General features: G+C 37.9%; 4 protein-coding genes and 2 non-coding genes across 7 annotated transcripts; 3 read left to right on the forward strand and 3 right to left on the reverse strand.

Annotated features, from left to right (window-relative positions):
• The first annotated feature begins 70 nt into the window (after window positions 1-70).
• Window positions 71-20,863, forward strand: LOC107223487 (vesicle-trafficking protein SEC22b). Of its 2 annotated transcripts, XM_046735321.1 has the most exons (7): window positions 71-183; window positions 267-513; window positions 990-1,099; window positions 1,274-1,434; window positions 1,527-1,673; window positions 1,785-1,940; window positions 20,651-20,863. In XM_046735321.1, exons 2-6 carry the CDS (start codon window positions 439-441, stop codon window positions 1,931-1,933), a joined length of 642 nt encoding a protein of 213 aa, XP_046591277.1. In that variant the 5' UTR covers window positions 71-183; window positions 267-438; the 3' UTR covers window positions 1,934-1,940; window positions 20,651-20,863. The 2 variants fall into 2 exon arrangements, with proteins under 2 accessions (XP_046591277.1, XP_015518653.1); XM_015663167.2 differs by lacking the exon at window positions 20,651-20,863 and having other exon boundaries at window positions 1,785-2,965.
• LOC107223474 (box C/D snoRNA protein 1) lies at window positions 1,934-5,365 on the reverse strand. The gene is made up of 7 exons (XM_015663155.2): window positions 5,004-5,365; window positions 4,699-4,880; window positions 4,520-4,611; window positions 4,171-4,349; window positions 3,879-4,079; window positions 3,669-3,793; window positions 1,934-3,361 (listed from the first exon to the last, which is right to left on the reverse strand). The coding sequence occupies exons 1-7, from the start codon at window positions 5,021-5,023 to the stop codon at window positions 3,171-3,173; spliced, it is 990 nt and encodes a 329-aa protein (XP_015518641.2). The 5' UTR covers window positions 5,024-5,365; the 3' UTR covers window positions 1,934-3,170.
• Window positions 7,350-10,701, reverse strand: LOC107223478 (zinc finger CCCH-type with G patch domain-containing protein). Its single transcript, XM_015663158.2, has 10 exons — window positions 10,639-10,701; window positions 10,229-10,438; window positions 9,926-10,135; window positions 9,786-9,866; window positions 9,578-9,718; window positions 9,218-9,360; window positions 8,961-9,139; window positions 8,624-8,893; window positions 8,280-8,459; window positions 7,350-8,138 (listed from the first exon to the last, which is right to left on the reverse strand). The coding sequence occupies exons 1-10, from the start codon at window positions 10,699-10,701 to the stop codon at window positions 7,840-7,842; spliced, it is 1,776 nt and encodes a 591-aa protein (XP_015518644.2). The 3' UTR covers window positions 7,350-7,839.
• Trnam-cau lies at window positions 10,752-10,824 on the forward strand. The gene has a single exon. It is a non-coding gene; the product is annotated as a tRNA-Met (tRNA).
• Window positions 15,548-22,708, reverse strand: LOC107223479 (homeobox protein pnx). The gene is made up of 3 exons (XM_015663160.2): window positions 21,985-22,708; window positions 17,546-17,867; window positions 15,548-16,774 (listed from the first exon to the last, which is right to left on the reverse strand). Exons 1-3 carry the CDS (start codon window positions 22,058-22,060, stop codon window positions 16,507-16,509), a joined length of 666 nt encoding a protein of 221 aa, XP_015518646.1. The 5' UTR covers window positions 22,061-22,708; the 3' UTR covers window positions 15,548-16,506.
• A 2,236-nt stretch (window positions 22,709-24,944) lies between these two features.
• LOC124293770 lies at window positions 24,945-25,051 on the forward strand. Its single transcript, XR_006903639.1, has one exon. It is a non-coding gene; the product is annotated as a U6 spliceosomal RNA (small nuclear RNA).
• Window positions 25,052-25,712: the final 661 nt, after the last annotated feature.

Here is a 25,712-nt window from a genome sequence, read left to right on the forward strand (position 1 = left end):
AAATTTGTCACGCCGACAATTTTATTGCGTTATTAATAGTGCCTGGTTATCCGGTATGCAAAAGACTCACCGATGAGTTGACAACCACGATTTTGGTGCGTCGAGTAAGCCGGCTGTTAAATTCACATCTTTTTTCACAAGAATATTGCATTACAAGTTTTGCGGAACTTGGATAAATCTGAGGTTTCGTAATTTATTATAACAGTTTTTAGCGCTCAATTGTCAACAATAATTCGTTATATTAACCTTCGGTAAACAATTTACAGTAAGTCAACGACGCGCATGCAGCGACTGACGTGGTAAATTCTAAATGGAGTTTTCCGATGTCGGCCACATCAGTTACCAGCGCTGTACAAATGGGCTTTTGGAGGTTCAATGAGTAGACGGACTGCTGTTTTTATCTGAATAAATCTGGATATTCCATAAATTCCAATAAAAATGGTGTTATTAACCATGATCGCGAGGTTAGCCGACGGCCTGCCGCTAGCCGCTACAATGCGGGACGATGAACAGGTTAGATTGCTGTTAAAAACGACTGTTATGATGAAATGTCACTTTCTCATTAATTTCCATATTTATTGCCAAATCGTCCTGTCTTGTTCTCAAAATTCTATCCATATAATGGCCAAGCGCTCGCCCTTTAGTGAATAAAAATTTTAATTATTGATACATTACTCTTTGTAATTATTATCAAGAATCCGTAGTTCATTCATGACTTGTTGCAATCATTTAGTTTAATACAATTTTATCACTCGTTTTTGCTCCTATTCCTAGAACAATATGCTGATCCAATTCAGTAAGCACACGTCTTTTCTCTTATTCATTTTCGCAGAGTTTCAAAGCTCTTTCTTTACTCCGTTCAACGCATTCTTACTAAATCACGTATTGTGCATTGAACCTTGATCATCTTGATTCCGTATCCAAATGTTCAAATTAATATCAATATCGTAGCAATGTTGATTATAAAAAATTTAATGTTTTACTTACAGAGTGGCAGAAGTATTCTGGAATATCAGAATCAAGCCAAAATGTTATTCAGGAAACTTGGGCCACAATCGCCATTGAGATGCACGATAGAAACTGGACCATATTTATTTCAGTAAGAACGATCATGTTATCTTACTACGTCATTTTGTTATTCTTTTTCTATTATATTTAATGTATGCATGAATTATAAAAAACAATAATACACATTGTTTAAAGCTGTAAGTTAATAATTTCAAATGTATGTGAATGTGAAGGAAGTTGAAAATTTTTTGGTTTCCTATTACAGTTACCTTATCGAAAAAGAAGCTTGTTACTTGGTATTGTGTGAACGAAATTACAGTAAACGTGTAGCTTACAGCTATCTTGAAGATATTGCACAAGAGTTTGATGCACAATATGGTAAAAAGATCAACACCGTCACTAGACCTTACAGTTTCATTGAATTTGGTAAGAGAACTTTTACTTTTAGACTTGCTTCGGTTAGTCAAAGCTCATATATTCAAGGCATGTTTTTTTCATATAAATCATTGCCTTTGCAGACACGTATATTCAAAAGGCAAAAAAGGCTTTCTCAGATAATCGGTCCAGGAGAAATATGAGCGCTCTGAACAACCAATTACACGATGTTACAAGAATCATGGTTCAAAATATCGATGATGTTCTTTCGAGAGGAGCTATGCTTTCAGGTAATTTCTATGGTTATTCTGAACATTGTCAACCGACATTTCAACACAACTCCGATTATAGGCATTGCATGCTGACTTGTAATTGTTCTGATAAATATCTTCATTTTCCAGAATTAGATACCAAAACGCAGAACTTGTCAATGTTGTCACAAAAGTACAGAAAGGATGCCACGCATTTGAACAGCAAATCAATGTACATAAAGGCAGTTGCAGGGATAGTTGCATTCCTCGTCTTCCTACTGTACTTTTTCATCCTATAATTGATGAGTATGAATTTTTATTGTGTTATTGATTTAAATGGAATCGATAAATTCTTCACCTATGAGAGGGCGTGCGTGCGAAATATTTTGACCATTGTGTATTGTGGAGAATGTCTTTTTGTTTCACATTCAGTGAAACTGAAATATTATATATTTATGTATACTGACTTCAAGCGTAAAATACGACGTTTAGTTGATATAAAGAATTTGAACGGCATGATATATGCAGAGTAGAGCCTCGATTGTGTCCATGATGAGTTTCCAGTCTTATTTCTGTATAATCGGAAGGTGTGATTTAGTTAGGCAACAAATTGTTTTTCATTTTTAATTCTCAAACAAAGCTTTGAACTTCTATGAGTAGAGATACAATAGTTTTATATTAATCTACGATTCAATCATTTAAATTTCTCAATGTATAAAAATTGAAACAAAAATCGGAAAACTGCAATGCAATAGGAATATCATAGGCATTATTGCGTACTAAGAGCTCTTTGAAAAGTTACACGAACAGATGTTTCTGTTATTATGTAATGTTACTTGCTTACAGCAAAACTACTTCTGTAAAGATCTATACTGCTACAGGTTTTCGCACGGGCGATTGAATATAGAATTCTATTCTTCATGTGATGTAACACTTTCAAAATGATTTTCATTCGATGGATATTCGTGTTTAAATATAAGCATACGTATTTTGCTTCAACTTCCGAATACACGAATCAAATTTATTTTTAATTCCATCAAAGTGAGTAAACCTAATCTGTTTTTTATGGGAATTTGACATATTATGCATAGCCAATCCCATTGAAAACTCTTAGGAAATTATGTATTATTTACGTGGTATAAAGTATTGTTGGGGAAAACATACATAAAAAATAGCTCTCATTGTTGAAAGAGACATAGGGTCTATGGAAATTGTGTAATATAGTAGCCTGTATTCATGATTAATAATATTATTATTGTATTTGTATCAAATTCGGTTACACTGTTCTAGTGAACGTTCTATTTACAATAAAAGCTTGAATTTCTACCAAATATTTGGTCATGCATGGAAATGCATAAAAGTAACTCAGATGAAGCGTTTCAATCTATTACTTCTTACCTATAATTTCACGGAAATGTTTTGCACATAATTCAACGGTTTTAATTAGAATTGATTAGTTGAAGTTATTATTTTCAGAAGCTGTGCATACTTGAATACCCCAAGTTATCTCAGCGATATGATAACCTTCTAACGATTTTATAAATTTGAGTACATTTTATTTTTTGAAACCATTTCCATACTTTCATTTTCTGAATCTGTTAGATCATTGTCAAAGAAAAAGTTTACTGGAACTCCTTCATTCTTCTTTTTAACTCTCTGATTATTTGTATGTTTTCTTTTGAGGTTTCCTCTTGTTTGTTCAGCCTCTGTTGACGCCTCTTCTTCATCTGTTGATATTCAGTGCAATGCAATATAGAGTTCAAATATGGTGGTATAAATTGTTCAAGCTACGAAATATGAAGTTGAAGCTAATAGCCAAAAGTGTTAAACTCTTTGAAAATAGTCAAATGCAGCTCAGTTTTACGCTCATAATTCTATAAAAGTATTGAGGATTCGAGGTATTTCACAAAATTTTTATTTGGACTTCACTACCTTATTCAAATGAACATTAAAACGGTTGGCTGCTAATTCTGACTGCTAGTTTCAGCCTCGTCTGCCAAATTGACACCTTTACTTTTGAATAATACCACTCACCAGTGTCTACAATCTCGTACATATCTGAATGATCTTTCAGTATCACATAGAAAACAGGAAATTCTATGATAGTTTTATTCTCCAGATTTTCGTTCAGTGTTTCAGTAAGGTTCAGCTCGTGAAATCTGATAAAAATAAATGTGTCAATTGATATTCGAAGACGATAAAGTGTCAGTCCGATAATCTTTCTATAATCAGAGCAAAACAAACCTTGAATCACATCTCTTCACTTTCTCAGCTTTTAGAAGGACTTTGATATTGCTAAAACCAGCTGCTCGGTAATACTGTAATTTTTCTCTGTACGCTATCTTCAAATTTATTACTTCGATACTCTCACTACCTTCGGTTTCTATTGTCAAAGGATCTAAAACTCTACCTAGTATCGTAGACAATCTCTCAGTTTCCAGGACACTGAAAGATTGAAGTAAACATTGCGTTCTAAATCACAAAATTAGCGTTTATCTAGAAACAATTCTGGATAATGTATTAAATTACACTTTACCGATTATCATTATGCTTCATATTCTCTGCTTGCGGAAAAATCCATTCAATCCTCCAAAACAATTCATTTGTTTTCCATTTATAATATGTTGTATTGATTTTATGTCTGCTAAAGTTTTGAGGTAAAAATTCCAATTTTGTATTCCTGTGATGGACAGCTGTCTTTAACTTATGCAAATGCTGCAATATTAAGGTAGTGGGATTAGGTACAAAATATTTTGAATCGTTGATTGTGAAATCAAATCTGTTGCAAACATGAAAGTTTCATTGGCAAAAACTGTGTTCACTGAATCTTACTCTCGACTGAAACTAAATATACATCATCAATAATTGACTTGCGTTAAACTCACCACTGGCAGATTACCTAGTCTTGTATACTTCTTGGAAGGATCTCTCTGAAATGAATCTACAGATCTACCGACCTCTTCAAGCAATCGATAATCTATCAAATAATATTAACATAAGTGTAAATGCACTGGCATCCAGTACAACTTCAGAAAAATAGTATGATGAGCGTTAATTTACTCACCGCTCAATACGTCGAGATCTGTGAATGCTTTCAGAGGTACGAATTTAGTCTTGTCGCGTATTCCATCACAATCCAATTCTTTCTTGTGTATCTTTACGCAGTCCAGACAGCATGTTCTAACCTCACATTTAGGACACGTGTACTTCGCACTCCTTCCTCCACAGACTTCGCACTCTTCCAACCTATTTACAATATTTAATTATTAGCGTTACTATTTCAGAAATGTTAAGTGTGAATTTGTTTGTCAATATGATTCCAATACATCATGAATAATTGTCGATAAAAAGATTACGGATAGCACATACTTGACGCTGCACGTCGCCATTTTAAATCACGTGGTATCCCCGGCAAGTTGACAATCAAGTGGAATCGTCAAAATCCGCGAATATCGAAGTCCGATTCTCATTTGCAAATGTGAAACGCGAATATCAAATTGATTGTCAATCGCATAAGTTGTGACTGTTGAATGATTTGTAGTGGTTGGATTCAAAATTTAGACAGAGCTATTTGTTGCATCCTCGAACAGATTTATTATCGCCAGGGAAACATTGAAAATTTCTTCAGTCAACGTATTCGGCTCTTCTTTGTTTAATCGGTGTGAACTTGGGTGATATACGTATTGTCAGACAAGAGGAAGCATAGCATTATCGCGTAATTGAGATCATTTACTAAAAGCGTGAATTTTCTAGAAGCTTCTGTAAAAAACCCAGGTGAGTATGTTTATAATTCCAGATTTCTTTAAGGATTAAACTTTATAACAAGCTCAGCTCCTGCACGTTTGGTTGTGCAACATGTTGTACAGGTGGATAAATTTTCAACTCATAACTGCGAATATTGTTTACTTTTTATTGCTGCATATTCTATTTTTGCAATGTTATATACGAAAATCATTCTTACAACAAGTGATGATCAATGAAATGATAACTTTGACTAACAATACACTAGGTGCATGTATCTGCAATTAAAAAGCCATTAAATTATTTATTTTGATTCGTGGGAAAAAATAAACCTGATTTCACCTCAGCACTATACGTGGTAATTGCTTTTATTCGATTACAATAAATATTACCGAATAAAATAACTTTGTTCATTACTCTATAATCATGTATTATTTTTATATATTCACTAGGGGCTTCGCCCCTGCGCGCTTCGCGCGCCAACCCCATCTCGGCGCTACGCGCCTCGGGCACTCGGCGCTGCGCGCCTCGTTGTTCGGCGCTTCGCGCCTCACTATTTCCTTACGCATTGTCTAGTAGACAGGCGAATTCCTTCATGTTGATTTAATGACAGGTCCTGCACTTGCTGTCCACTTCAATTCCTTCTGTGCTTACTTTTCTTTTTTTCATCAATCTAAGCTTCCATTCGTTGGTTGAAAATTGGTGTTCCTTCTCTATTGATATCTGTCTATCTCCTTGACTTGCTGAATTAATTTTGCTACCGCTCTGCCCGTTATTCTCCAAAATCACCTTCTTTATATTATTTTTTTCTCTATATTTGCGTTGATGTTCATTCCGCAAAACACCTCTTTCTCTTGTGGTCAACATCGATCCTGGTCGTCCTCTTTCCTGGTTATACGAATATTTGGTGGATATTATTCTATGGCTTATTTGGTTCTTCGCACTTACAATTTTATTTTCCTCTTTCTTTTGTGATATTTCCGACCATCCACCATCTTCATCGCCTTGTCTGCTGCTTGAAACTCCTCCTTTCTCCATTGTCATCGTAAATCCTGGCTGTCCTTTTGACTGTTCGGTGATATATTTAGATTTACTATTATTTGATTGTTACTTTTCATACTTATTACTCACTATCTGAATTTTATTTTGGTTCTGTAAGACATCAAAGTGTCCACTCTCTCCGTCACCGGTGAAGAGTAGCGAGAATTGTGTTCCATTTTGTGATCCGATCCGGTGTGGATGAATTTGTTCTTCGCGATACTCGATTTAACATATCTTAAAAATTTCCGCAGCTGCATATATTGCATTTTTATTCATATGTGATTTGTAATCACCAGGTCACCTAATCACAGCACCGTTTGACTCATTACCTGTAATAAAACCCGCAAATGTAGACCAATTATCCACTATATTTGAAACGATACTCAGTCTCACCTCTGCGTGTCGATCTTGAGTGCCGTATACACAATACGCCAACGCGCGAAAAAGACAATTCCTGTCGGGAATCATCGTTATAATTTTCGTTTGCATGTTCATTTTTTGCGCGTCAGAAACAGATACCTATAAAGATATTTGTCAAAGACTGTCATAAACAGCCGATGACAGCTGTCAAAGGGTTTGCTGGATGCTTTTTGTTTTGTTTTCGGTATCTCACCCCACCGCCAACTTCATGCGTATACTATTGTTATTATAATCTTTTTTTACTATTGTTATTATAATCTTTTTTTACTATTGTTATTATAATCTTTTTCCGCGTTCATTTGTTTGAAACTTTTTTATTAGATAGAGAGATACTGCAGTTTCATACATTTGTACTGAATACTACGTTGAGACTAAAGATTGTGGAATCTTTTCGATATATTTCCGACGTACATACATACCATTTGAAATATGCATGTATGTATGAGCGTATTCCTGTATGTATGTATGTATGTACATTGATTTGTTTTTCAGTCAGAGATATATAAAATTATGAATATCTCTACGTCAATTGGAGAGAAATTGAAATAGCTTTTTTTTTTTGCATGATTCTTTGAACTGCTATTGTCTTCATTATTTGTTTTTCTTTTTCTTTTTTTAGTAGTTTTTTGCAAAAAATTCTATTGATTGCATTTGATGTATTTCAAAAATTTGCTGTTGTAAGAAATTATATGGGAAATCCACGGTGGATATGAAAATTACCCGTATATAACTGAAAACATTATCACTCTACACAACGTGTATAAATTTAATCTCACATTCAACTAGCTGATAAATTGACATTTTAGTAACAGTTATCTGAGCTTAAGATTTGCATATAATGTGACTTGGGTAGAACTGGCAAATCAGAACTGTGAGTTGCATACATCAGGAGTTTGCGCAAATTCTCTACATCGTTTATTTTTAAAATAGCCAAGACTTTGTCTAAATCAAAGAGATGAGGAACACACGTTTGTTGTGGAAAACAATATATCATACAACCATGCTAAAATATCGTAAGCTTTGCTTTAGTTTTTCGGTGATTTTGTTCAGCAGAAATTTTCTTTTCTGCCACTCTTAGATCGCCAATCTCTTTCTGTTTTTGATTATACTGTAGTATTATATTATTGTAAGGCAGAGTACCCTTACTGTGCCTTCCTAGAGATTCTCGCAACTTTAAAGCATCTTTTTCGAGTCTCCGAATGTTTTCACTAATTTGAAGGCTTGCGACATTCAACTTTTGGCTCGTTTCTGTTTTCAAATTCGTTTTGTCTGTTGAGCTACTAGGTTTCGAGTCATCTTGGGCTGTAAACAATGAATCGATGATAGTGTCACCTTGTTTCTGTAATATATCAACTTTTTGGTGTGTTACTACATGAATAATGAAGACTTATTACAATGATATTTACAAGAAGAAATACTGTTCGGGCGATTGCTAATACTTACACTTATCTCCAAGGGTCGCATTGATAAAATTGAAAACATTGTTACGCTCTCGTTTTACATCCCTTTCGTACTGTTTCTCACGTATCTGATCCATTCTTCGCCGTTGTTTGTTCAATCTCCGTTCAACCGAGAACAAATCCTTGTCACCACCTGCATTTTCACGTAGTTCCATGCAGTGATCTAGAATAAAAATTGCAAGTGAGCAATTAAAAGCTAAACACCAGTCTTTCAATATCCATAGTGAAACGTATTATCCGATAATTTTTCCGTGATATTTACAATGTGAAACCTTTCTGAATGGATAATTTTGCAAATGATAGATCAAACCTTCAAAATTTCCATACCTAAAGATTTACCAGCCGGTAACACCGTCGCTTCTACAGGCGCAACTCTACCGTCAGCCCTCTTTCCAAGGCCAGTACCTGTGATATATCCCATACTAGCCATCAATTTGCTTCCCATGCCACGTGTATGACGTTCCCAGCTACCCAGTGCCTCGTTTCCATTAATTGCGAGTAGAGATTGCTGAACTATCGCATCTTTGTTACATTCTTCGACGTCGTTCTCATATTCGCTATCATCCGAGGAATTTGACATGTCTAAATCTGCGTCATCTGTTGGAAATAATTGCTAATAAATAACCATAAAGTGGTTGCTAAACCAAGTTCAGCGACTTCTTACTGAGAGGAAACACATCGTGCAGACGAAGTTCTAATATTGTTCCACTGGCTTCAAATTTGACTCTGCATTCGTTTTCTCCACCTTTTGGCAATTGCAATACGACAGCCCTATGCCATAGTTGATTTTTCTGTTTTGCTAACACTCTCGTGCCCATTTTTATACTTGAGAAGTCGGGCTCGCTGAAAATCAAAGAAGTAGTTATTTTCCTCAAGCTCAAAATCCGTATGATTTCACGGAAGGGTAGAAATACCGTTTACCTATACTCCTGCAAACTGGACAGCGGAACTATTTCTCCGTGTGAATAATGACACTGATCGTCAGGAAACCTACATTCGCCATCCAGAAAATATGGACAAGGAAGCATTTCCTTATGCGTCGGATTAGTGAACATCACTCTGACCTAGTTAATATTTAAAAATGAATGAATATTTAATGCAAGAATGTAGACAGGTTGCGTCACATTTTTTCAAATGAACGAAAAGTTTCAACTGACTACTCGACCGATCCAAAGATTTCTCTCACATGTATCCATTGCATATCATAAAACTTCAAACTACAGATCCAAGTAGGAATTAAGGCGTCGAAAGCTTATCCGAAAATTGCCTCTGTTAGCTTACCTTAATATCGCTGATGCTTGTAACTTGCGAGTCGATGTCAGAATGAATGGAGCAAACCATGGCGTTATGGTGGCTGACGCCACCCCAGCCACTTCCGTGAGGTGCTCGGCACTTGGTACCCTCAAGGGCTTTCAGCTCATCCTACAATAGTGACTTGAACCGTATAATTTTATCTTTGCTATGCTTTACCAAATAGTATCTTACTGACTTCAATATCAACCCTGACGTCATCTGGATTTTTACTCTGTTCGGCACTGTTAGACTCCTCCAAATTCCCTTCCAGCACAGCCTAAAATTATTCCCATTATTCTGCATTGAGCGACTCCTTTCAACGATCGATAAACTCACTTTAAATAGCGCATATTCCTTGGCTAACGGATCAGCGTCTTGCTCTGCACCGTCGGTGCGTTTGTCACCGATCGTTCCCGACTCTCCGACACTGTTCAAATTCTCTTTCGTCAGATCGATGAGCTCTTGAATATCGGAGCGAAGGCTCAGAAGATTGTCTCTATCCGGATCGCTCGCAGAAATTGAAAGAGCTATTTGGACCTGAGACAGCTGAAACGATACAGAGGTTAAATTGGAGGTAATCACTGGATGGGCTTAGGTTATGTGAAATGTTTCTCGATGCGACGAAATATTCATTCGAACCTGTTCCTCGTACTGCTTAATTGCTTCTCTCAGACTCTGTGCGTCTGTCATTTCTACCGGAATGTCGAATGACACGGGACAATCCGTGCCTTTCAAATGTCCCAAACAAATCTCAGACTCTGACAGCTCGCGACATGTCGATAAGCTGTTTGAGAACCACGGCGGTGCTAGGCAAGGGTTCTCCGTTTTGCTTTCACACGGTGGAATTCTCTACTATAAACAGTCTCTTCCGTCGGTAAAGCAAGGGTGAGACATCGGTATATACGAACAAGAACCGAAAGAGGGTGAAACGTATTATCCTGCGACGGACGACGCTCGAGCGCTCTGAGATGCGAAAAGTGTTTAGATTGTAATTTTATGTTGACCGATGGTAGCAGATTTTTTCATGTTTTATTTTTTATTTTCATCACCAATTTTCCAAATTCACTTGTTATCACTTGTGCCGATGGCAAGTTGAAGATGGACTGATTCATACTGGTTATTTGAAGATTTATTTAACTTGAACTATGACATGAGGACACCAGCCTCGGTAGCGCAGTAGGCAGCGCGTAAGTCTCATAATCTTAAGGTCGTGAGTTCGATCCTCACCCGGGGCATTATTTTGCTCGGAATTAGTTCAAAACAGTGTAACTTGCTTTCTGTTTTTCACAAATGAATGATAAATTCGCATAAGTCTTATAATCTTAAGGTCGTGAATTCGATCCTCACCCGGGGCATTATTTTGCTCGGAATTAGTTCAAAACAGTGTAACTTGCTTTCTGTTTTTCACAAATGAATGATAAATTCGCATAAGTCTTATAATCTTAAGGTCGTGAATTCGATCCTCACCCGGGGCATTATTTTGCTCGGAATTAGTTCAAAACAGTGTAACTTGCTTTCTGTTTTTCACAAATGAATGATAAATTCGCATAAGTCTTATAATCTTAAGGTCGTGAATTCGATCCTCACCCGGGGCATTATTTTACTCGGAATTGGTTCAAAACAGTGTAACTTGCTTTCTGTTTTTCACAAATGAATGATAAATTCGCAGAGCGTTAACTGTCCAAGGTTAGTGGTACATTTATAGAAATAGTTGAATATCTTCTCGATGGACAGCTCTGATTCATTGTTATATACATAGGTAAGGTGAATTCGAGACTTTTTAAAAGGTATATAACAACCAGAACATTTATTCATTAAAAGATTGTGAAATCTCATTTAAAGGGTGGGGTGAAAGTTAATGAATATCTCACGTCAACTTTTTAATTAAGAACATATACATTATTATAACAGATAACATTTCGTATTACAAAAAAATTTAGTACATAAAGACATTGGTATTGACGCTTAGGTATTTAGTGGTGTGAAGGAAAATACATGATCGTATAAAATACATTTAATCATCTAAAAATTATAAGGTAAATATTACGTGGGGCGAAGGGGTGGTCCCACCACATCTTACCAGATCTCACCAAAGGGAGGGGGGAGGGCAAAAAAAAAAAAACAACACCTCACGTAATTAATGAATCTTTGATGGGGTCTAGTGTAACTATCACCGTTCAACTTATGAAGATTGTTGAATTTATTGAAATAATTGAACGTAATTTCGAGGCAATTTACACGAGAGCTGTTGCACCCGTGAGAATACTTTTCAAGTTGACATGTAGATGTATTGTTCTTTGCGATTCACGATTTGAAACGAGGGTAGAACAAAAATCTCTGGATGATACAAGGCAGCGTGGATAAAATTATGCAAATGCATGACGGAGGACGTCAACGAAAAGAGGGAAATCGGGGCGAGATTTAAGAGCTTGAGAACCCTGCTTTTTCTTACTTGGGAAGAATTGAAATGTATGGAAGTTGGAACGAGTTGTGAATTGTTCGTTGCCCTTTAGCGATTCCAGAATTTGCAAGTAAACAGGCCATTATTAACCATCACCGTACCCAGCTTCAACTTTTCTCCCGCTTTTCACCCCGACGGCTCTCCGCATTTTATTATTTGTTTACTTGTCGGCGGGGGGGGGGGCATTTCTAGAGTAAAAAGAAAGTTAATCCGGTACAGCTTTCTCTCCGAATTAACCGTGTGGAAATCATCGCGTTATACCATACACGTACAATTATACTATCATTACTTGTACATTTTTGATACAAATCTTCGACTTTTACCGAAACGAACTCTCAGAACTTATAGTCTTACGAACATTATTAATTGGAACCCGATCGGAAGATTCCCTCGAACGGAATCGAAGTACAGAAATTATAAGGTTAGTGAAATAATTCACTCGTAATTGTGAATTTTTCTATTCCAATACGTATTTTATATTTGTCTCCTATCTTATTATGCATTCGAATTTTTTGATAAATCCATTTTTTTTTTTTCTATCCCATCTGGTAAAACGTACAAACAGAAACATGCGCAGATTCCACATATAGCCGCACGTTCACGTCAGAGTCACGTACGTTTTTCACGTTTATTCAGCCGGCATTCAGAGCATCAACTCCGCGATGAAAAGGCATTCCGGTTTCTGAATATATTCCAATTAAAAAGTCGGAGCTTCGTTACCCTCGCCGATCCCCTCGCCCCGTTGCCGCCCCTCGGTTTCGTCGTCCCTTTTTCCCTTGGCTGCCGTCGCCACCCCCGACAAAGCTCCCCCGAACCAACCCGCCGGACGTCTCTCTTTTACTCCTCCGGTCTGATCCTTATGCTTTCCGCTCTTCGCCACCGGGCCACGGGGTCCTTATTCACCATTCACCGTTTCGTCTGCAATTACGCGCGGTTTTTCTAAAGAATTAGAATCTCAGGTCGCTCTTCTTCCTCAAGCGCATCCGTATATACCCTTCTCTGCACGGCCGAAGCGATTTCCGTGATGCGGTAGAAGGTCGAGGGGTCGGCCGTTAAAGCAGTCATTGTGTCACCCCTTGTTCTAATCATTTCGTAATCATTGAGATCGCGTTGTGACAACGAAAACTTCTGCTACCTAACGATCATTTTTTATCGATATAATCATTTGCAATTATATCCTCGTCATTGCGATTACAATAATCAACGACCCTTTAAAAATTTGACCCCAACTACACGGAGGGAAAGGAATCTAGAAGTTTTCGGGTTTTATCCATTAAATATCGCGCAAAGCCCAAAAAATTTACAGTCAAAAATTGATAAATGATATCATCCGGTATCGTTGAATACGTTCAATCAGTGCGAAAGATTTTTGTAACAACAAATCTGATTACCTGCTTCAACCATTGAACTCTTGACTCAACAAAACGTGAATTGAAATAAGCTCATTTGTTTCGATACAACAATTTCATATTCCCAAGACAAAACGAATAAGATGCGTTCAATCAAATTTTTAGTCACTTCAATCGCACGTTTTCTTGATAAAAAATTCACATTATCGCAAGGAACTCACGCCGTGTTATCTTGAATAAATTGCCAGTCAGCGTGATCATTCAAAGGCTTGATTCAATTCTGTATCAAGTTGTCAAAGGTGTTTCGTTGAATTAAGCAAGTATTGTGTTCGCCGCACTTGACTGTACCATTTAGTTGGATAAAACGAACATCGCTTGACTCAAATAATCCTTTCCCTCCATCTGTATAAAATTCTAAAATCGCGTCAGTAAGCTAGTCTTGTCCCTCGTTCGTCGGATGATAAAAACAAAATCACCGACGATTACAGATGATTACATACGATCACTTTTTTATTGCAATCGCATATGGTCACGTAATTTTTTCGTATTCGTATATATAGTCAAATTTTAATACTTAAAACAGTAAATCTTTCGAATCGTAAAAAGTTTTACGCAGTCTCTGTAGTCTGCAATCCCTGTCATTCACGATACACAAAACAATATCCTTTAAACGCAACGTAGATGTGTGAACATATGTTAGTATGTACGCATTTTAACCATCTTAGTCTCAAAATGGTTTCTTAGATTGAACAGTATTTCCAAAATCCGTGCGCTTCTCTTTGCTAGCATCTTTTTATTTGCAACGATGAGCTTGTATGTAAGGAAAAACACTCGTCTACTCGTATTATATATGACGCGTCGTTCTGAAAACGTGCTATTAAATATCTAACGATGCCGGAAGGAGCTGCAAGGGGATAAAAGGAGCGCGTGCTCAAGTACCAAAAAGTTTCATGTACGCCCAGACGCAACTACACGCGTGTACCTTTACATACATACATGCAGAAAGAAAAGATGTACCCTGCAGGGAAGAAGTTGTTTCATTTTTTTCATCAATCTTTCTTCGAGCGGAGAAGATTTTCTTTATCTTCTATAACAATCCGACATTACGGTAAAGACCTCTCGTTTGGAAAGAGGATATTTCAAAAATATTATATACTGAGAAGTAAGGGGAACGATACATCGAATTCTTTCGTTATCCTTACGCCCCACCCCGAATCAATCCTGATACATCTCGCGTGAAACGAGAATAAATCGAATGTCGCCATCGTCCGTTGTGCCAAATTACCGTCGACGGCTTCTTAACTTGTAATAATTCCACCCAATTACACGGGGAGCGTTGCACGTGTGGTCGCGTGCTCTCTAAAGTCGCTCCTCTAATTAGTTACTGACCATTAACCTTCTCCTATGATATAAAGCGGTGGGGTTGAACACACCGAGCACGTAGATTCTCAATTGCGGGTTTGCGAGTGGCTGTTACATTATTCGATTAGGATACTTCACCGGGAGAGCGAATGCCTACCCCGTTCATCGTTCTCGATCAAGAGCAGGACTCCGGAGGCAATAAGTCATATGTGATACGTTGCGTGTACGCTTAAAATTTCGGTATCAGCTTCGAAAGGAATTTCGATTCGTCGAGTAAGCCTTTCGTATCCATGCTGTCAAAAGTGTCGACGGCAACTGTCGCATACGTTTGTGCCAAACAGCGATCGCGAACAAGTCAATCGAATTACGAGTATGGGATTAAAACGTCTGTTGGACTGCGACTTGCAATTATAAGATCTACTATCGGTGGCGAGCAATATGTGACATTACGGATTTAAAGGAATGCTGGGTCAGAATGAATTTTAATTCAACCGTCAGATTTCATGCCAATTCGGATTCGAGATAAAATCGGTATTGCGATAACGTCGGTGGACATTTTTTTTAATTCACTCAACAGAATTATGCAACACCGTGAAAATGTTGGTAATTTGTTTTCAGAGGATAGGAAAGAGGAAGAAATCTTTTTATTGTGGTTTCACACATTTCAAAGATCTGAGATGTTTGACAGAACTTTCGCATACATTTATATAATAAGCTATGATCGAGGCGTAAGTATAGTTGAATATAAGGAGTATAAACAACACTGGGTTTAATTGATTGATTTATTAATAATTTATCTACATGATTTTATCACCTCTCAAAAATTAACAACTATATATTGTTATATAGTCAATTACGAAGGTATGGTTGTCAGATTTGAAAATAAACTGGACGACAAACACCACGTAAATGTAGCTCCAACATTGCACATGATTTATATAGCTTACAAAGACTATATTTATAAGATTTTTCGTTATATAATCAGCTAAATGAATTATCTTAAATATATGATTACTGTGAAATGAAGCGAATTTTATACCTAAACCGAAAAGAATTGCTCCAGAAAATTTGCTAACGGATACTTTAATTGCATCGAATGAGCGTATAAATAATGTAACATAATTTCCGACCGATTACACAAACAAACAACATATGATATCTCTCAAGGACTCTACAATAATATAAATCAAGCATCGACTTGAAAACGATAGAATAAACATTAAAATCACGTGTATAATTTAAATTGTAAAAAAAGATAGCTGTGATTGGATCTAAACGTGAGAATTATAAGCCAGTATATATTTAATATCTGGATATTCCAGCTTGAGTAATATTAGAATTTAAAAATTAACTTATGACGTTTAGATTAGGACAACTAGATTCTTTTAATTACATATTTACATACCATTCATACTACGCGAAATGTATATTCGTATTATATACTGTATATAATAATTTACACAGCTATTGATCACTTGAAAATCACTACAGATCGATCGATACAGCGTTTTGCGTCGTATGTACATTGTACATACATATAGTAAAAAATTGTATATACGTACAACTCGAATCGCAAACCGTATAAAACAGTACCGGGATCCGCTTACGCGGAAAGAGATCTCACCACCTTACACGGCATTTAATAATATAACCCTACGAAGCTAATCTCGCGAGTTAACAGAGTCGAATGATTCGAGTAACCGATATTAAAAATCCGCACACCGCAAGTTTCGGGGGTGCGAGGGTTAGAGAGGACACCCGTGAACGTACGTTACGTTTCTAAAAAGCGCCGCTGCCGTCGAGAGGAAGGCGGCCGTCGACACCGTCGATACCGGTTGCGGCTGCTGCGGTGCTTGATGATGGGGGGACGATTGCTGTTGCGAGTAAGGTGGGCAATACGACTCCATGGATCCGTGGTGGAGGCCGACTCCGCGCACCAAAAGCTCCTTTTCGACCGTCGCTTGATGGCGAAGCTGTTCGAGCCTCAACTGATTCTGCCTCTTCCATTTTGTTCTGGGAAACGAAAGGGCGAGTGTCTTGGTTGAGGGGTTACGTGGATTTGGGGATTGAGAAGAATCCATTCTTTTTAAACAAAAAAAAATTCTTTTATCCAATAGTACAACGTGTCAAGATTATACATATTTTCTCAAAGTTTTGGATATTCCTCTCATGAGCTTCGTTTCTCGCGATAATATTTTTGAATTGTGAATTATTTCTCAGACACTGATGCATCGGCTGTATTGAAATTTTGAACACTACTTCTAAATAGGATTAACCAGTACTTGGAGGAAGGTTTTTTCTTTTTCTTATTTTTCATCGGTCACAATTTATTTTACAAGTCAATACATGGTGTAGATTTTACCGAAGATTGTACTTATTTACATATCACTTTACCAAACACTCGAATCTTGATTTTTTTTTTACAACCTTCCTACAAGTACAAGCTCATACTCACCTACTAACAGAAAAGATTTTTCTTTTTTTTTTCTCATTTTAGATAAAGCTAGCGTGAGTTACAGTGTCCACCGTGAAAATACTGGGACTGCAAAAATTAATTCTGAACAGCTGTATTTTCAAAATTTTTGAATGAAAATCTTATGGAATATCGTTCAAATATTGTTCCTTCGTATGCCTCAAAGTTAGAGAAAAATTTGCTTTGTTCAACCTTCGAAACCCGTGCAACCTCTTCGCGGAAATGGCGCAGAGTGGCGGAAGATCGCTTCGAATCGCGTGAAATTTTTCTTTAAGAATCGCAAACGAAACCAAGCCGCATCTCGATCTCACCTTCTGTTCTGATACCAGGTCTTGACTTGCGTCTCTGAAAGGGACAACGCGTCGGCCACGTCGCTGCGGTCCGCGACGCTTAGATACTTTTGACACCGAAATTTCCGCTCCAAATAAGCGAGCTGAGCGTGGGTGAACGCGGTTCGTCTTCTCCGTGGTTTTCTGCCACCGGGTGTCCCGACCACGCAAGCTTTCCCGGAGGACGCTGAACCGGGAGACGGCGAAAGGGCTGCTGGACTTCCAAGTCGAGTGCAAGGACTGCTTCCTGGGTCGATCGTGTCTTCGGAATCCGAGTGCAGGGCGGAGTCGTCCTCGGAATCATCTGCAAAAGAATCGGGATCTCACGGTCACGGCGTAGTAGTATTTAAGCATTGGGAATCGTCATTTCCTGCACGGTTTTCAATGAGAAAAATTTCATTCGTTACAGTGGTATCGTTAAAGAACACTGTTCGAATATTGTTGGCACTACGAAAAACGGGGCACACGTAACCATTTTGCGCTATTGTCGATCCTTTTTTGGTAATTGCAACGCAAAATCAGTTTGTTCGGTTTACTGTACTTTTTTAGTTAAACAAGGATTTAGCGTCAATTTATTGTTGCACGAGCATTAAATTTTCGCAACAGTTGCAAGAAAATATAGCGACAGCGATCGTAATGGGAAAGAATAGCAACGGATACTAGACTTTCCGGTAACAGCTAAAAAACCAATTTTCATTTTTTACCTAGAACTATATTTTCCGATTGCGGTAAAAAATGAAAATAGTTAAGGACTCAGCGGTAAACGGAACTAAAAATTTCTCTCAGTGTTCCTTTGGGATTCGAGTAGCTGGTACCGGTTATCAAGCAGTCGCGTCAAGTACACTCACAGCTGCGATTGTTTCCACCATTCATCTTCCGCATCTTTTGAACAATTTCATTTATACACAAACATCGCGGTTGTTTATTTGAGAGGTTTGTTACAGACGATATAACCGGGAACAATGAGAAACGGTTTTCGATCGGCAGATGATCGCCGGGTCGTTTGTCGGCTGCAAGACCCCCGAGGAGACTTGAACACATGTCCATTATCCCGACTTCCTCGACGCGCAGCGGCTCGTAGCCAGCTTACTCTCTGTGCGAAACGGCGCGCCTAATGATCGCTAACGAATCTGTCCGCACTCCGGTCCATCTGCGAGTATATATGGGCGATTGCTGCTAATAAGAGTCGGCAATCGGCGTGTACAGGGTGACCCTGGGTGTCCCGGGACACGCTCGCCCTCGAGTTTCGTACTCAATCGAGAAAGCCGCGGGGGTTCGGAATAACGAGGAACCCTCCGCAGCGGGCACGCGACCGCGGTGCGAGGTGGAATCACGATTTCAGATCGGGTAAATACTCGAATCTTGATTTTTGATCTCGTCTGTTGATGCTCTGGGGTCGTAAGTAGGTATTGCCTTTATACGCGGTAACGTGGCGAAGGGCTCTAGACTTCTATTTTTTATTGCTCGATCCCGTCGCTGAACCGAAGGGGTGGTACGACTCGAATTTTTATTTTGCTTCAGCTAGTGCCAATAGAGTTTGCTTTTCTTGATCGTACGTTGGAATGGTGTTTCAAAAACACGTGTACTTGGATCTAATCGGAATGTGGCACACGCGTTGTTACGGAAGATCGAATTTTTGTCAAATTCGGTTGGAACAATCCTCTCGGTGTAATAAGCGCAGACTCTTTTTTTTCATTTTTCTCGCCACAGTGTATATTATACGTAAACGATAATAAAGACGATTAGATCGTGTATTGTACCAGACAGAAAGAGTCGTGTTAGTCAGCCTGATAAACGCCAACAATAAAACTTATCTGAATTAGCACGATATGATTCGAGGAGATCCTTAAATTAATTTGCCCACCTATTTTTTGCAGAGCCTGATTAGGGAGAATCGTTAATTCAATAAACGGTTGAGTTTCAAGTGTTTATTTTGCAATTCCATTAACCGGCCTGATTATAACCATTTACTTTGCATATTTTCAGCCTGTAATGTAAAGTGGGTATAATGCAAATTACACGGAAGGTAAATCGATCATTTGTCTGTAAAAATTGCAGGATGTAAAAAATCTTCGATTTTCTACTGTATAATTTATCGCTTGATGATAATAAAACGAGTAGCGTCACTGCTACCTCTTATTATTAGAGCTGGCCATTGAATCATTCCATGCATACTTTTGCACACGGATTCTTATCGCGTAACATCAATTTCTAATCCATTTCTCATTCATCTTTTCACTTGTACGTGTGTGCTTAATCAGCTAAATTTATGACTGAACATTTACAGGCGTAACCGCGTCATCGAAAATCCATATTAAGGCATGACGCCGTAATCAGATATTGTAAGCTGTGAAGATCATCTGATTTTTAAAATTAAGCTTGTCAGCGAAATCGGTGTTCACTTTTTTCTTTTTTTAATTATTTTATTTTTTGTCTTCCGCCCATCGAGATATACAAGCTTATTGTCAATAACCGCGTGCCTATTTTTAGTTAATAAAAACTGATACCCCGGTATTTATCGGAAAGCGTTGATAATACGGTTATTAATTACTATACCTACACGCCTATAATTGTACTTGAGAAACGTGGTACGCAGCTACCGTAAACAACGGCTTTGAAAGTTATTAGGATACGTGATCCGTTTTGTTGTTTAACCGACGATAACTTATTGACGCCTGTATGTAATAATACGAGTATGATGTCAGCCAGACTGCCGTTTAATTTATTGACGCAATATCTTTAGGGTAAATCGCAACGAGATCTTGTTGCCGCTTCAAGTTCAATAATTTAACAGGTGCTTATATCAAATCTTTCAAAACATTTGTCTACTGCATCTTCTACTTATACTATTGAGACACTCTTATCTTTGTAATTACATCTGTATATGATAAAGCTTGTTACCAGAACAGTTCAAGTACAAGCTTCTACTTTTGCGAAACAGTTGCTGCAGGTGGTATAAGAATTGCAGGCATATTCTCACCCATTCGTAAATAGCCAAGAAACTTGATTTATCAGTGAAATTTTAATTGTACTAATCATATTCATTGGAATTATACTATTCACAAAGGTACGTACTTTTTGTTTCAGTTCAATGCTACGGTTACGAGGAAGATTTGAATCGGATTACCTTACACCATGCTGACAAACCTAATAAGTACTTTTTGTTTATTCGCAATGCATAAGAATATAGTTGTAACAAAAAATTAACGTTTACTTAGCAAACGAGTTTAAACTGGTATCGTGTTATTTACGTACGTTGGCTTGGCTGCATTATTTTCATCAATTTAAGTAATAAATCTATAGAATTCAGCAATGAAAAGAGTGAAGGTACTAACGATTATCGCAATATCGCCCAATTTCGACGATTGAATAAAACTTTGTTGGCAATCTGTCAACTGTATCAAAATAATATGTCGGTGGTTTAAAAATACAGTTACAAAGATCGATATAAATCTTGAGATAACTGTGACGTATGATGATTCGATGGTTTCCTAAAGTGGTTAACCAGATTTTCAAGCATTAGACGATAAAGCATAGTCACACGTCGATTGTAAGTACGAAAGACTTTCGCAAAAACATCCGGTAATAATAAGTGTCTTGCTTCCCTTTCTTATCTAATTCTATAGTTGACGCAACAGCTAGAGAGTTGGATTGTTAAATCCGATTACACCTGTAGCCCAATGGCATCTGTGGCGTTATGCACCCTAACGCTACAGAGCGGTGTATTTAATAATGGTTTCTACTTTTGTTAAGTTTCGGTTTTTGAAAGTCTCCTTCCAATGCGGTAATTAACTACGAGTATTCCTCCATGTATCGAATAACGTACAGCGAATATGTAATATCCAATCGGTCAAATCGCCTTCAAAATAGCCAATATACGATATATCGAGAACTATTAGACTGACTTTGGGCGTTCGATCCGCATCACTATGTATCTGTACATGTGTATAAAATAATCGTCGAGTGACCGGTGTCAGAAGAAATAGTTCCGTCTAATCGGATATTAGAGACGTCGTACCGATAAGCGATCGGTTAGAGTTCACGCGGTATAAACCACAAGTCTTGGGACTAAAACGAACTCTTCTTAAAATTTCGCGAAAGCACCTAAAAGGAAAGTGCTTTTAAAAAGCAATCCTAGATATCGCGGTCTAAAAATAAAGTGCAATTTATTGGCTCGTCTCCGTTTTCATCGAAAACGTGACGGAACTTCTGAAGTACATTCCGCCAACAAAATACTAAGCACGTGGCCGTTAACTTTGTTCTTTATACAAGCATCCACGAACTTGAGTACAAAAATGTGAATACCAAAAGCGACAAAGGTAAAATATAAAAAATAAAAATGAAAAACTACTACCAATTTTAGCGCAAATGGTATTATAGGTATGTAGGCAGATGTATGTGTGTCTATTGATACAACGTACCTTGAACACGTTCTGTCAACACATCGCCGAGAAGATCGCGTATGAGAAATGACTTGTGTTCTTGCATCGTGGTCATGAATAGCTGGATGCTGGTAGATTCGCAATTAGTTATACGTACACCTATATATCTATGTACGTATGTATTTATATATTATCACATAAAACGACAGCCACTTGTTAATAACGCACAAATATTGTTCGCTTAAACACCGTCACTGATATCGACGATGAGAGAGGAGGCATGCTACCGTGAAGACGCTTGACGTCGCTCTGTGGCCCGAATGATCCGATAGTTGATACACCTTCTTCGGCGAGGGGATTCTGCAGTCCCTTGCCTCCCCCCTGAATTAATCCGTCCGTTTATTCTCAACGCTAGGGCTTTCCTCGGTTCAGATCCTCCGATTTTCGCAGCCATTTTGGAGGTGTGCACCATCGTTGTTAAGGGGACCGACGCCATTGGTCCTCCTAAGTGCCGGACTCGTCGCTCGTTGGCTGTGCGGGGGTGGAAATAGGGGCGGCAAATCCCGATTGGTCTCGGGGTGCAGACTTTTTAAGAGGGGTTGGGATTCGTACGGATAAACCAAGGCTGCTACGCAGATCCGGTGAAAACGTCCGCGCTCGCCCGGAGAATCCGATTGCACTCGCGGTCGTTGAAGAAATGCTCGTGCATAAATTCCCTACGTGAGGCTACAGATTGCACGACTTACCTAACATCGGCTTCCCGCTTCTTTGATTCTTCAACGTTGTTGTATACGCCCATTGTCGGATAGCGAAAACGCCAACGGACGACTTCGTGTCATACTTTTAAAGTCAAAATACCGACATCTTAACGCTGGATGGGTTAAAAATTGTCCGTATAAATGATTTTTAATCTTTCACTTATCACGCGCTTTTCGCAACAGCTAAATGACATATTTTAATGTCTTTTAAAATGTGCGACTGTTTTCGCTTTGTGTCGTACCGCTTAAATCCATTCCGAGGCATAATTCTGAATCCCATAATCGGCAGAGGGATTTCAATTGTCGTCTGTACGTATTTTTCCGGTGACAAATTTCATCGCGGACTTAAACTCTTGAGCCGGATTAATTACCTTATAGCGCGATTATCGGCATGGTGTTGAAGCATATTCCAACGAGGATGTAATAACGCATATTTAACCGTGCCAATTACTCCCACCGGTCTAATATGAGGAATAAAACGTTTCAACCTCGATGCACGCACGTGATCACGATACAGGTCTTTATAGACCAGATAAGAATCTATATTGCGGTATAATTCCGATGCGAAGTTGATGCTGGGAATCGCACGTATATGTATATTAGTACTTTAATACCTTGAGAGGCCGTAAAGTATAAACTTGCCTTCGCAAGACTTCAATCAAATAGAATACAAGTATTACTGCCACACTATTAGAGGTAGAACTGATACCGATTGCTTACGCGATATTTCGAATCACTTAATTTTCAGCTGCACCTATCATGCATTCACCATTCGTCCGGAAGTTACAGCTGATCGAATATTCGCAAAGAACGACTGTTTATAATATTTGTCTAAAGAATTTTCCACCATGGTTTAAAGGATTGTTGAAGAAAAATGTAACATAGCGATTGGTAACATTAATTTCGTTACTTGTATAACCTGTAAATTGATTTGCAGTACACTGAGAAAAATTTCATTTGTTACAGTAACTAGAAAAATTCAGTAAAACAGGTATCCTTAAAAAAATGTTTGAATTTTGTTGGAATTACGAAAAACGAGGTACGCGTAACCATTTTGCGCTATTGTCGATTCTTTTTTGATAATTGCAACGCAATACCAATTTTTCGGGTTTACTCTACTTTTTCAATTAAACAAGGCTTTAACGTCAATTTATTGTTTCGCAAGCATTAAATTTTCGCAACAGTTGCAAGAAAATATAGCGACAGCGATCGTAATGAGAAAGAATAGCAACGGATACTAGACTTTCCTGTAACAGCTAGAAAACTAATTTTCATTTTCTACCTGGAACTATATCGTTCGATTGTGATAAAAAACGAAAATAGTTAAGGACCGAGCGGTAACCGGAACTAAAAGTTTCTCTCAGAGTACGTATAATTAGACTAACCGATAAATATTCCTCGAATAAATCCTCTTGGAAAAATATTTAATGACAGAAAAATTCACGCTCCACACGCAATAGGTATACAGAAAATGAGGGAAACAGAAACGTGCAGTTTTAATTTCGGCGGGTGATTTTTACCCCTCGAAAATTGCGCTCCAGGGTCTTTTCAGCACGTGAAAGCGCATACGAATTCGATGCTACGCGGCCCTTGAACGAGGCTGCATTTTATGGTAAGCAGTCAATTATTTGTGAACGTTATACCTGGAAGCTTGAGCGACGTACGCCACGCAGACCGCAGACGCCTTTCCGAATACATTAGGAATAACGTATACAGGGGATTAATTCAAGGGGTGGCAAAGCGGCCGTGTTTTTCGCATTGAGTGCCTGACTTACACAGGGCTCAGCCCTTGGGTATTGTCTTATTCATGCTTCGCTAATTTTTACGGGATATTCATTTGCTTCTCGACGATGGAAATTGGTTGAGTTGACTCGATGAAGAGAAATCTTTTCGTCGACAATTCGTGTATACGAATACTGCTCACAATCAGTTTAAGATTAATTGCGTTAACTTTCTTATTTATATTATTTCAACGTTTTCTAGTCTGCAGAACCATTATTTCTCTATCTGGGTCGTATGTGACAGAATATGATATAATACGTCGCGTTGTAAATATAAGGGATGCAAAATACCCTGCAGACAATTCTGCTTATAAGTCCTATTTTTCTCCCCGCTTAAATTGTAATTCAAAATTCGACCCAGAGATGTCGTCGAGTCGTTCGGCAGCGGTTAGAATTCTCTCGCAGGTACCTGAACCCTGAGGCACGAGAATATATAAGGGTCGCTACCCGAATGACCGACGTACTCGCTTCGGCGGTACATATACTAAAATTGGAACGATACAGAGAAGATTAGCATGGCCCCTGCGCAAGGATGACACGCAAAATCGTGAAGCGTTCCACATTTTTTTTTTTCAACTCTTTTTTTTCCGATATTACCACAATTATAATTTAATGCTTTCTTCCTGACGCTTGTAAAAAATTGGCAAACTTGATAGCAATATGGACTGCGAATACCGCGAAATGTACATTTGTCGGGGGTTGTCCCTTTTACGTTGTGCTAAAAAAATTTCCGCAACAAAATTTTCAGACGTGGATATCGTATGTTCTTTTTTCTCGATTTTTTCTTATTCGACGATTAAACTTAATCATGTTCAAACTATTAATTTAACGGATCAAATAGTTATGAAATAATCGTTTGAATATCTGGATTTAGCTGTCGACATTGAGTGGATAACATTTGAATGCGTATTCGAATGTATTAGATTTAATTTGCTTCTTTGCGATAGCCTGAAAATCTTGAAATCCAAAAACTGAAATCATTATTGAATGAAATCTTGGTACGACGTAATTGAATACCTTTCTAATTCGCATTTGAACCCCATTTTTCATCATCCAGATTACACAATTTGTAGGGGATTTTCCATATTCTATCAATCCTAAAAAATTATTTTCTGTTAAAAAATATTTTTTATACAATTTCAATATTACATTTTTCAAAAAAATTTTCGTCAATCTTGTAAATTGTTTATATTTCCGATTTGTACAAGAATGCCGATCACGTTATTTC

This window comes from Neodiprion lecontei, chromosome 3, assembly GCF_021901455.1.
Source record: "Neodiprion lecontei isolate iyNeoLeco1 chromosome 3, iyNeoLeco1.1, whole genome shotgun sequence".
NCBI lineage: Eukaryota > Metazoa > Arthropoda > Insecta > Hymenoptera > Diprionidae > Neodiprion > Neodiprion lecontei.